Genomic DNA, 13,099 nt, shown 5'->3' with positions numbered 1-13,099 from the left:
GAATTAAAAATGTAATTCCTTCCAGGAAAAAGACCCTTTCCAAGTCAACCTCATAGCCACGCAGTTAGAGTAACAGCACATTTTTCAGAATTAGAAATTTGGGATTAAATGAAATATACAAGATAGAACATATCTATCTGCTGTATATTCTCATAATGTCTCTTTCTACACATAGGAGTGTGGTAGAGAGATGAGGCAAGACTGAGGAAGACCTAACAGAAGAAATACAAAGGTAAGACCAATTTGAACTTTAACATTTTTCTCTGAGATGCTAAGATCAAAGTTCCCAAGAATTCATTCTTGCTAATCTGTGAACAAAGTGACTCTAAGTGTAGGAGGTATAGAAGGAGGATTGCCATATCAGTCATATAGTTTGACCAAAAAAAAAAAAAAAAAAAAGAAAGGAAGGAAGGAAAAGAGAAAATAATCTCTAATATGCTTATCCAATCTCAAAACTGAATTGAAATATTAACATCAAGTATTCTCCCTTGCTGCCCTAAATCGGACAACATAAGGATTATCCTGATAATCAGTGGATTCTCTTTTTTCTTTTTTATAAGAATTTGAATGCTCTAACTTAGATTCACATTTACACTAACTGAATCATTTGATTGAGTTTCATCCTATAGTACTTGAAAGTCTTCATAAAATTTTAAAATTAGAAAAATGTGAGGTGGGGTTGTGGCTCAGTGGCAGACCACTTGCCCAGCATGTGTGAAGCACTAGGTTCAATCCTCAGAACCACATATAAATAAATAAATTTTTAAAAAGTACAACAGCCAAAAAATATTAAAAGAAAAGAAAAATGTGTGCCTCGGGGCTGGGGCTGGGGCTGGGGCTGGGGCTCAGCAGTAGAGCTGTGTGGGGCCCTGGGCTCAATCCTCAGCACCACATAAATAAAATAAAGATATTGTGTCCACCTACAACTAAAATAAAACATTTTTTAAAAAGTAAAGAAAAATTTGTGCCTCAGGAGATTAAATATTTTAAACTGGAGAAAACTCAGCAAAAGTTGACACCTTCTCTTTAGCATAATCTCAGGTTAACTGCCTATACATATACAAAAGTTTAAGACACAGCATTTTTTATTGTTTAATATTTATCTTGCATAACACTGTAATTATCAATAAGGTGAAAAAAATATAAATTCTCATGTTTTTAATTAATGCCTGTGGTTGTTCCCCACCATCCCAACACACAGATATCTGTAGGTGGATATCACAGCTCTGATAGCAATAGATTGGTTAGATTAGACTAGGTTTTATTACTCATTGTTAAAGGAAAAATTCCGTATTAAAAGAGCTAATATAAATTGTGATAAAAGAGATACTCCAGAATTATTATTATTATTTTACTTATTTTATTTTTTTTGTACTGGGGGTTGAACCCAGGGGTACTTTATCGCTAAGCCACAGCCCTAGCCCTTTTTTATTTTTGAGACAGAGTCTTGCTAAGTTACTTAAGGCCTCACTAAGTTGCTGAGGCTGGCTTCATATTTACAATTCTCCTGCCTCAGTCTCCCAAGTTGCTGGGATTACAGGTATGTGCTACCACGTCTGACACTCCAGAAATTTTTAAGGCTTTCAAATAACAATGAATTTACCTAAAAAGACAAGGTTGCATCAAAGATGTACTTTTAAATTTTTAACTGGATGATATGGAACATCATTTTTCATTATTATTGCATTATTATTTAATTGTTATAATTTTTCATCATTAATGTTCTTATATTTCTGACTGTCAACCAAAAATCAAGCACATAGCATTAAATGAGAAAAAAATTCATCATGTTTATCTTTTAAGACTTTATAAACTGTAATGTAACAGAGTAGTTGCCAACACTTAAAATATATTCTTACTTATGAAGCACTTTTTACAACTTTATAATGCCTCAAAAGAATTCATACTGATAGTTACCAGTTCTATAAAAAGTCTCAAGGAACAGACTGCAAACTGGAAAGTGTTATGGGCTTTGAATCTCTCATAGCAACTAGTATAAAATAATACATACTAGAAGAACTTAATTATTAACTAGAGAGATCAGCATGGATGAGTGATTAGAAGTTATTCAAGTGAGATTTGAGTTGGATGTTGAAGGACAACACATCTTACTTTTGGAAGAAGAAGATTCCTGTTAGAAAACAGCAAAGCATGAAGTAGAATAGGTAGAGTAAACCAGATTACGAGGTGGTAGGTCTCGGGTATATATATATATATGTGAAGCCTAATACATCAAAAATGAAAACGAAGTGTCAGAAAGGTAACCAGAAACAGAGGTTAGATGGATGAGATTGGTTAGAAAACTGTAAGAATCTTCAGGGTCCAAAGAAATTATGAGACCTTAAGTGAGATGAAAGGAGTAAAATAAATACAAAGTCCCAAAGCCTTGGAGAATGCTAGGGCAAAGTATTACAGGACCAGCTGATTCAGACTATTACAATAAGATGGTGTACAACAGAAGTTCTTGACTCTGAATGGAAGGGCACTTGCTTAAAAATGCATTCCAGATTCTGCTTTTAGATGATCTAAAGTTGAGTTGTGAATCTGCATTTTATCACTACTTCAGATGATACTTTTAACCTTTTGATTAAAAAGCCACAGGGGAATTAATTAAAAAGATGCAAGACAAAGAACAATTGCCTAAGGATTCTCTGTCTACTAAAGTGGGACATCTCACTAGTCAACACTAAATTCAAAGATCCCTTAAAATAAATTCCAGTTCTGAGAACACATAAAACACCTACTATCCATTAAAAGCCACCCTAGGTTAACAGATTACTTGTTTGCCTTCTATGAAACAATTAATCTTTGGACTTGGCATTTTAATATTTTTAAAATCAATTATCTATTTTTCTAATCTTTAAAATTAGTCATATATTTTCATTCCTTTATTACCTACTATTTTAGAATGGAGCAAAAACTACTTTGGTATAAAAAACACTCAAGAAAAGAATCCATTCCTATTCAAAGGAAGGTTGACTTTAAAAACTGCTAAGCTAAATAATTGTGAGAAACACTGACTTGGGCTAGAGGTCCAAGGTAAGATCCTTTTCTAGATGCTATATGCTAAGGTACAAAACTTACTAGATTATACATACCTAGAAGCCTAAAATGTTTATGATTTATTCTTTAGCATAAGGATTTGTGAATTAAAATATAAGATTGTACTATTGGATGAAATTTGGTATTATGACCTTATATTTTTAAAAAATGTTACAAAGATCAGCAAAGGAAATTTAAAAATTATCAGAAAGCAAGTTGGAAAACATGCTGAAGATGATCGTCATCACAGACTACCAAGTAAAATTCCTTTAGCAGATACATTATTGGTGATAGCATCAATAGCTAATCCTGACATGTTGCTGACTGTGTCAGGCACTCTTCTAAGTGTTTTTCATTTAGTAAAACAACCCTATGAAGGGTTTTAATATTATTCTTGTTTTATACATAAGGAAACTGAGACAGGAATTAAATCACTTGTTCAAAATCACACAGCTTATAGCAATAGAGTTAAGTATGTTGGATGAAAAGCCAGTATTGAAGCTTTAACTATTACATGCTTATGCCTGAAGATTAAATTATTATATACTAACACAGTAAGATAATAAATATGTAAACACTGTGAAAATCAATGTGCTATAAAAACCTTTTTTTTTTTTTTTCGGTACTGGGGATTGACCTCAAGGGCACTCAACCACTGAGCCACATCCCCAGCCGTATTTTGCATTTTATTTAGAGACAGGGTCTCGCTGAATTGCTTAGTGCCTAGCTTTTGCGAAGGCTGGCTTTAAACTCATGATCCTCCTACTTCAGCCTCCCTTCTCCCAAGCCACTGGGATACAGGTGTGTGCCACCACGCCCGGCAAACATCTAAATTTTTAAAATGAAATACAGCAGCTGGATTTTAGTAGGGTTTGCATATGGTCTGTCCCCCAATGGTTCATGTGTCAGAAGTTTGGTCCCCAGGGTGACACTACTGGGAGATGGTATGGAATTGTTAAGATGTGGAGACTAGAATGGAAAGTCCTTAAGTTATTGGGAGCTACCTCAGAAAGGAATACTGGCTTCCTGGAGTGAGTTCTTGTGAGAGCAAGTGGTCATAAAAGCCTGAGCCACATCAGAATCTCCCTCTGGCTTCCTTTTCCCAGACGTGATCTCTTTCTCCCACACAAGCTCCCACATGCAATGCCATCCAACATTAGGCCTTCACCAGAGGCTGAACCAATAGGGCTGCCCAATATTGGACTTTCAGCCTTCCCAACCATTAGCCAAAATAAGCCTCTTTTCTTTATAAAGTTGGCCTGCTTCAGGTATTTCATGACAGAAACACAAAACTAATGCACTATATGAAAGAGCATTAAAAGAAAAAATATCCAAGACAAGACACTTCTCAGATCCTCACTTGTGAATCCAGCTAACATTATTAAATGGAATAGAATAATTAGTGAATTAATTAACTATCCTGAAAATTTAGAGAATATGGAAATTTTTTAAGAGAAAAAAATAATAAAAATTGAATGTCAAACATACTTGCAACCCGGGTTGCTCCCAGAACAGTGGAACAGATCCCCGAATTTGTATAAAGGAAGAAACAGAGTCATCCAAGTACACAACCTGCCGAAAGGAAAGAAAATAACAACAGCAGCAATGTATATTTTCACAGGTGGTGGGGTTATTACCTCTATATCAGAAAAACAAAGTTACTACAATCTGTTGCACATTTTTAGTTTATAACTTATCTCTCATAATTTGTCCTAATCAAAGTATCCAAAATATGTCTCTAAATAAGTTTGATTTTTTCCAGTTAATAATATTAATCATCCAAATAATAAAAAGAATCTCCTTATAAATCTCAGTATTTTACATACATACTTTTATGTTTCCTTCAATTATTTTCCTTAGCTTTTTTTTTTTCCTTTTGCAGTGCTAGCCCCTGGTAAACAAAGAAAGAGCCTTGCACATTCTACTACAGAGCTACATGCCCAGCCTTTTTAAATTTTTATTTTGAAATACAGTCTCACTAAGTTACCCAGGCTAGCCTCTAACTTGAGATCCTCCAGCCTCAGTCTCCAAGTAGCTGGGATTATGGGTATGTTGCCACTGAGGGTAGCTTCCTTAGCTTTTTATATTTCTCAAAACTTAATTTGATAGATCTGAGTTGGACTGGTACATGGCCTGAATTTATAATTATACAGTTTTACAGGCAAAAATGTAATTTTTAATTTTTAGGTAGTACACATATTTATCTTTAAGAGTTGGTTTTAACTGCATAAAAATATTCCTCTTGTCTAGCTCTATAATTGAGGATTTTAATTCAATATCAAATGTACACCACTGACTGTGCCATGCTAGCTAGTGAATAACTTGTTAACTATTTGAAGAGTCATACCAAAAGAAGTTTTTTTTTGTTTTAGGGAAGCCTTCCCTAGAAAGTTGCCAATTATACCACAGATGAGATTACAGATGTCAAAATGAGTTCTGTATCAAATAAAAATCGGTTATCCTAGTATTATCTGTGCCTCTCCTATAACACATTGATAAGCAATATAAACTGTATATACCTGTTCTGTTTCTACAAAATTGGCGACGTGACCATCATCATTTGTCCCCCGGACATTAAACCTTGTCCCAGCTCGTTCACAGCTTAATCTTGAAATGATGCAAGCCTTTGCCTGTTTATGAGCAGCATAAATTGTTCTTATTTCCACTCCCCCACACATGAGGCGTAATAACCAGTCATCACAATTCACACCATAGTGCTTGAGATGCAAATGCAAAGACTGATTCCTAACAGAAAAGGAAATAACTGCATTAGGCAACTGAGTACTAAATAACAAAGTACAAATATTAAAACAGTGCTCCCAATACTACTGAGCAGTGCTAACATTAAACAATAATGTTATTAAATTAAAAGGCAACAAAATAATTCAATCCATTACATGTACTATAAGGGAAATCATTTTTTTTTAATATTTATTTTTTTGTAGTTGTACACAATAACTTTATTTATTTATTTTTATGTGGTGCTGAGAATCGAACCCAGGACCTTGCACATGCAAGGCGAGTGCTCTACCGCTGAGCCATAGCCCCAGCCCCAGGAAATCATTTTTTTTTGTTTTACATCTACATTCCATTTGTTATATCTTTATGTACAATGTAAATAACCTAACATTTCAAAATCTAGTACATACATACCCCACTTTATAAAGCTGTATTCACAGACTCAAATTTAACAAGGCTCTATTAATTTAAATATGCTATACTAAACAGTACAACTGTGGTGCAGGCATAGTGTTTTCCACTGCCCCAAATACTTTTTTTTTTTTTTTTTTGGTAGTGCGGGGAATGGAACCCTGGGTCTCATGCATGCTAGGCAAGCACTCTACCATGAATCTACACCTGCAGTCCACTCCAAATATTTTTAGAATTGTAGGTAGCAGATGGAACCTGATTTTATAAACTTTTGCAGGGGAATAGTTTTATCCAAACAAATAGATAAGAGCAATTAAAGCAGGGAGCAGGGCTAATGCTACTTCCAGATTGGCTTTCTCACCCTGCTAGTCACTACTCAAATCTCTACTGAAACCTCAGTTCTCCTTAGAACTAATACGAAAGACCCCAACCAACCTACCATTAAGAAAAATGTTTTGAAAAAACAAAAGTATTTCGAGAAGAAAAACAAGAAACCCTCTTTCAATTCAAAAGTGAATTTTCTGTATTACTAAATTTGATTCTGAGTTTTAAAACTCTGCTACCATTTTAGGCAGAAACCTTTCTTAAGGGGCTGTACACTAGCTTGCCATCTTAAACTAGATAAACAAATGTAATAGCATTTGCTTGAAGACTTACGGTTATTAATAAAATAAGAGACAAGAACAGTAGTAGTTCTTGGTTGTCCTCAAATCCCTGCCCTCCGGTACAGGTACAGGTACAACTGCTGCAACCCAAACCCCTTTTGTCCATTTAAGAAAGTACACTAAATGTAAATGAGTCATGAGATTACTACTGGGATAATATTAAATCTGATGACCATTACTTATTTAATGAATACAATGACTTTAGGTTTCATATTTCACTAATACTTACATTCACCTGAGTGTGAATGTTGAGTGTGACCGAGAATACCCAAGGCACCAGGGCTGATAGCTATGTCATGCTATTAAGTTAAGAGACTCACTTGCAATCATTTAAGTAGACATTGAACCTTATGTGTTTCATACCGGTAGAGTTTCTTCCTCTGCTGTGAGTTCTCATTTTTCTTTACTATCAATATGTGTGTCACTCTCTAAATTCTATTTAAATCCAGAATGGCAGCAGTTTCAAATCTCCAATGAAGGGGCTGGAAGTGTAGGTTAGTGATTGAGCATTTGCCTACTCTAGCATAGGTAGGGCCCTGGATTCCACCCCCAGCATCACATACAAAAAAATCTCCAATGGTAAATAAAACTACTTTGTTTTTGTGTAGATATTTGGCACTCTTTAGATACAAATATTACTAGATCCTGAAAAATATTTACACTAAACTGTTAGGGTACAGAATTAATTCTAAAAACTTTGAGTTTTCTATGCAAAATAAAATTCACATGCAAATCTTTAGCAAAATAATAAAAATTGTAAAACGAGGAAACTTCACCTTTGGTATTTTAGCCATCCCTTTGTTCAACCTGTCTCCTATTGGACAAAACCCTTAGACTTTCTGTGATCTAAATTTGTCCCCATCTCCATCCTTAATTGAATGAAAACATAAATGAATTACTCCTACTGATTAAACTTTAAAGTTGTATATTATCTGCATCTGCTTGGCTCCCTGAGGTGGCAGGAAAGCATTTTTCTCTCAATCTTAAGTAATTTGGGACAGGAATAAGGAGGGACCAAAAAGGTAACGACAGCTGCCCAATGCACAGCTGCAACACATTTACCTTTTCCAAAAGCCTTCATTGTCTTTAGCCAGGAAAAAAAAAAAAGTAGGATTGACAGAGTTTTAACTCTTGCCTATTTCTGAATGCTAGACGAAAGTACATCTATCATCACTAGCTTCTCTGAGCCAAGAGGGCTTTCTGCCCATTCAACTGCTCTATTTACCCCTCCACAACTACTTATCTCTTCTTTCCCATCACTCATGTCTCCTCCTTTGCTATAGACAGTGCTATAAAGCTTTGATTCATTCTGCCTTCTCTGCTCCCCTGTGTCAAGACCCTTTCATGTAAGCTATGAGTTAGTTTCCTTCCCTAAGGCTGTGGTTGATTTTGACCTACCTGAAAGCCAAAGCAAATGGATCATACCTGAATGCACTACTCAAAGACCATAGAGTGATGGTAAAAGTGTGAGGGGGAGAAAATACATAGGAGAAAATGTCTTGAATCTGAACTACTAAGGCAGGCCAAGAGCAGAGAGTCTGGGGCTTTGGCCTTATAGCACATATCAATATAATGAAATAAAATCTGCATACAGCATTAAGGAAAAACATCAAGGTCAATGCTGGCTGTAGACAACAGAGCTACTATACTAGAAGTCTAGTCTGCTACATAGAGCCATACTAGTAGAAGTGTTCTATTTACTATTCATGCTTATTGATAACTACACACAGTTATGCACCATCATGTAATATATCACAGTTAGCTACATATATAAGTTTTATTTACTACAGTACTGGACTTTTCTTCACAATCTGTTGCTCTTGAATTGAAGTCATCTACTTACAATCTTAAAATTGAAAATATAAGAGAATATTGGTTTAGAATGATGACAACGCCAGACAAGAGCTCACTAAGAACAGTAAATATGAGTAACACAATTTTATTACCATTAAAGTCATTCCCAAATTTATAACAAATATTTTAAGTCTATTCTAAAATGAAAGATCAGTCAGGATCAGGAGAGAAAATGAATTTTATGTCACATGCCAACTTCAATAAACTGACAGTCGCTACATGCCACAAGTGCTCTGTTGAGGACTCAGAAGCAGAAAAGAAGAATCAGTAAAGTTCATCCCTTGCTATCTCCAGAAACAGCAATTGATGGATATCATGACCACAAAGACCAAGTTGTTGCACAGCACATGATTAAAAAGGGAAAAAAATGAAACACAGACTCACCAGAAAAATCTGTTGTCAGTTGTGTGTTCTTGCATGCTGCGATGTGCGTTAAGACTCAGATCTAAACTGACTCCAGATGCAGACCATGCAAAATAAAAGTTTCCTGAATTCAAAACTTTTCGCACTTCTGAAATACGATCCTCATCTGAAGCATCAACTCGAAGAGATATAAACTCAGTGGAAGTAACTCGAAAAACTTCAGATTCTTGAATTTTTCCAACAGACATACATCCAGTGACTAGGACCAGATAATGTAACATAGTATCACCTACAAAACCCAAAGATTTTACTGGATGAAAAATTCCAATATTTTTATGTTATTTCAAGTTCTTTCTTCTTGTATTTCCATTTTTTAAATCTGATATTGTGATTATTCTAAACTTGTAATGAACATGTTTAAACTCACCAGATTTTTTTTTAGTTGGGAAAAATCCTTAATTAAATACATTTTTATAATAAGCATTTAAATATTAACAGGGAAAGCTCACGTTTACAAAATTGTTCCTCTACTTAATCTGAGCCTATAAAATCTATCAAATAAAAAATATCTTTTCTAGGGCTGGGGCTGTGGCTCAGTGGCAGAGTGCTTGCCTCACGCAAGTGAGGCACTGGCTTTGATCCTCAGCACCACATAAAAATAAATAAACAAAATAAAGATATTGTGTCCATGTATAACTAAAAAATATTTTAAAAATATCTTATGATAGAAAGTTCAGATGAGAAAATGAATGTGAAAGTTCTTTGTGAACAGTAAAGGTGGAAAAATAGTATATAAATTTGAGCTGCTCGTGATGATATATGGACAGAAAGCAATTTAGTTTATAAAAACGTTAATAGACTTTTTTATTTAATTAGAACAAAATCCTATGAAATTAGTATGAAGTTATAAATTAGCAAAAGTGTATTCTAAGCACAATCTCTGACATAGGTAGAAGTGGCTCTGAATCTTGGCTCTATGATTTATTTTCTAGGCCAACTTCAGTACGTGAGCTTAACCAACCTGAGATATAATCCCTTATAAAAAAGGGATTAAAACATATACCTCAGTATTACTTAAAATTAGCGATGCACTTATGCACAGTGCTTTACATATAATTTATTAATAACAAAAGACAAATCTCCATTTTATAGACCAATGCTACTCAAAGCATGATCCAGAAACTGTAAACAGCACACAATGAAAAAAGTTGCCTGTACAGAAGGGAAATCGACAACATCAGTGCCAAGTGCGGTGGCACACACCTGTAATCCCAGCGGCTTGAGAGGCTGAGGCAGGAGGACCATGAGTTTAAAGCTAGCCTCAGCAATGGTGAGGCGCTAAGCGACTCAGTGAGACCCTGCCTCTAAATAAAGTACAAAATAGGGTTGGGTATATGGCTCAGTGATTGAGTGATCTTCACCTGAGTTCAATCCTGGGTATCAAAAAAAAAAAAAAATTCCAATATCAATAAATTCACCCTTTAGTTTAACTGACTCTTTTCTTCATAGTTCACTAGACTTTATCAGAGAAGGAACCATGTGTTGGATTTATATGACAGTGCAAGCTCCTTTCTCACTCACAGACCAGTAATAGCCCATACTTCAAGCCACACCATGACTAACATGGACAAACTAACACAAAGGTTACTCTACAGTCTATGGTCACATTAAGTGGCAGACATAGGCCCAAACTGAGACCTTTGAATCCACTACACCAAGAAGTTTGTGGTTCAATAAAGACACTTGTTTCCTAAATACAATGAAGCCAAGAAAAGAAAAATGCTTTGATTTTCACTTAACATGTTGAAACAGGAAACCATCTCTGGAACTTAAAATCAAAATAGCTTGAGAATTAGCAAGCTTTTTTTTTTGTTTTTTTAAGAGAGAGAGAGGAGAGAATTTTTTAATATTTATTTTTTAGTTCTCGGCGGACACAACATCTTTGTTTGTATGTGGTGCTGAGGATCGAACCCGGGCCGCACGCATGCCAGGCGAGCGCGCTACCGCTTGAGCCACATCCCCAGCCCCGCAAGCTTTTTTTTTTTGGACAAAAATATAATAAGAGTAGCTTAATTAAGGTTTAAAAGATGTTATCACACTTATAGCTCCATTATAGAGTTAAATGACATAAAGGTAGTCTCTTTCAAATTCTTAGGATTATAAAACTAGAAATAAAAAATGTGGATGAAGTATATTGAACAAAAAACTTACCAAGATTTAACCGCAAAACACCTAAGAGTCCATAGGCATCTAGTACTTTGGAGTATGTACCTTTGATTGCCTCTTTTTCTGCAGATGCTAGAACAGAAGTTTTAAAGAAAAATGACAAGAAACATTAGATTGCATTTAGCTATAAAGTAGGTTTCAAGCAAAAATTTCTAAATCTGATATTAATATAAGCATATGAAATATTTCTCCAACTAGTAACATAACTCAAGAGTCAAATTATTTCAGCACCATGTAATAAATTAATCCATCCTTTCCCACTGACCTGAACTATTTTATTCATCCTTTTGTTCCTGATACTTAGAACTGGACACTTAGAAAACTGATAAAACACTGAAATGATGAAAGCTATAGGCAATACTTCACCACACAGTCCAGTATAGGAATAAGGAAATCTCAAACATGCCATTCATCTGATTGTTTTCTGCAATAAAATTCATGGTATCTTGCTAATAAGTATAACCCACAAAATAATTTACCTAGGGCAGGTTATTGTGGCTGTTTTACTGAGAGAAAAAAAATTCCACCCCTCCAAGAAAAAAAAATCAGAAAACTTTAAAGGAAAAACCTTCCTAGTACTTAGCAAATATATATTAAAAATGTTACAAAGAAATGTGAACTACAGCTAGTATATCAAAGAACAATTAGAAAGAATACATTCTAAAGCTGACAATTCAGGTGAGATCCTCCTCTTCCCTTTCCCTTCTGAGGTCCTGTCCTTCTCTACTGCCCTCTTTTTTCTGTCCCTCATCCCATGCCCAGTTCACTTCTTGGCTGAGTGATTCTCTCAGAGCTTACTGCTTCTTTCTTAGACTTACTAATTTCCTCTTATGTCCTTCATCTACAACATAGAAACAGAACCTTTGGCAGCATTCATGTATTCCACATTAGAAAATCATGGAAGTAGATCCATCTGACATTCCATTTCCAGTCTCTTTTTGCCAATGAAAGAGCCCTTCCATGTCTACTGCTTTGTCCAATATTCCTTGCAATTTGGCACTCCTACTTTGCCCTGAAATTTTTTTCCCGATTTCAGAACATCTCACCTTCATTGTCTGCCTCACTGCTTTTCAGACCATCTACTCATAAGCCCTCTTTCTAGTGATCTCACTTCTGCCTTCCAATGAGTTGTGTTCTATGGGTTGGCAGCACTGGATAAGACTAAATGACTCAATCACTCCATGAATTGATAATGTCACAATTCTGTAATACGCTCATAATTAAGTGTGGGCTTTTACCTAACCACCCAGAGTGGGGAAAATTTCACCAAGCTACTACTAATGGTATTGGGAATGGTATTTCATTCTGCATTCCCAGAGTTTCTAGTATTATTGTATTGCATGTTTATAAAACAGTTACTTCTGACCTCCAATGGTAAGTAACACACATATAAAACATCATAGATTTAATTATATTTTATAAAATAAAATATAACTGCTTTCCCCTAAATACTGCCTCTGTAAGTGCATTGCAAGATTCTCTCATCTGCCCTCCCCGTCTCCCCCTACCACTTCTGCTTTATGGAGTATTATTTTCTCCTTCAATAAATCTATGCTTTGTCAGAAAAAAAAAAGAGTACTATAACAAAAGCAAACATTAGAGACACTTGTTATTGTCCTCATGATAAAAGATATGCTTTCCAAGACAAATATTATTCTAGAGTTTTACATGTCACATGTTATATTCATTTAAACTGACAGCACTAATACGGTAACACAGAAATTACTAGATCTATCAGTTTCAAAGCAATCATTATTTGGTTCAAACACTATCAGCTAATAAAAGTTAAAATGAAAATA

The 13,099-nt window shown here is 35.0% G+C and overlaps 1 protein-coding gene across 7 annotated transcripts in view; it reads right to left on the bottom strand.

The window, feature by feature from the left end:
* Positions 1-13,099, bottom strand: part of Synj1 (synaptojanin 1) — an 87,517-nt gene that overhangs the window by 57,637 nt on the left and 16,781 nt on the right. For all 7 annotated transcript variants that reach the window (XM_027929186.3, XM_027929187.3, XM_071615085.1 and 4 more), the window contains exons 3-6: positions 11,286-11,372; positions 9,096-9,363; positions 5,562-5,787; positions 4,531-4,614 (exon numbers count right to left, since the gene is read on the bottom strand). In XM_027929186.3, the coding sequence (XP_027784987.2) occupies positions 4,531-4,614; positions 5,562-5,787; positions 9,096-9,363; positions 11,286-11,372 (665 nt within the window). The remainder of the gene's footprint in view (positions 1-4,530; positions 4,615-5,561; positions 5,788-9,095; positions 9,364-11,285; positions 11,373-13,099) is intronic.

The sequence above is a fragment of the Marmota flaviventris genome, chromosome 8 (genome assembly GCF_047511675.1).
Source record: "Marmota flaviventris isolate mMarFla1 chromosome 8, mMarFla1.hap1, whole genome shotgun sequence".
Taxonomy (NCBI): domain Eukaryota; kingdom Metazoa; phylum Chordata; class Mammalia; order Rodentia; family Sciuridae; genus Marmota; species Marmota flaviventris.
Note: the sequence above shows the minus strand (reverse complement) of the source record. Positions and strands in the feature narration are given on the sequence as shown.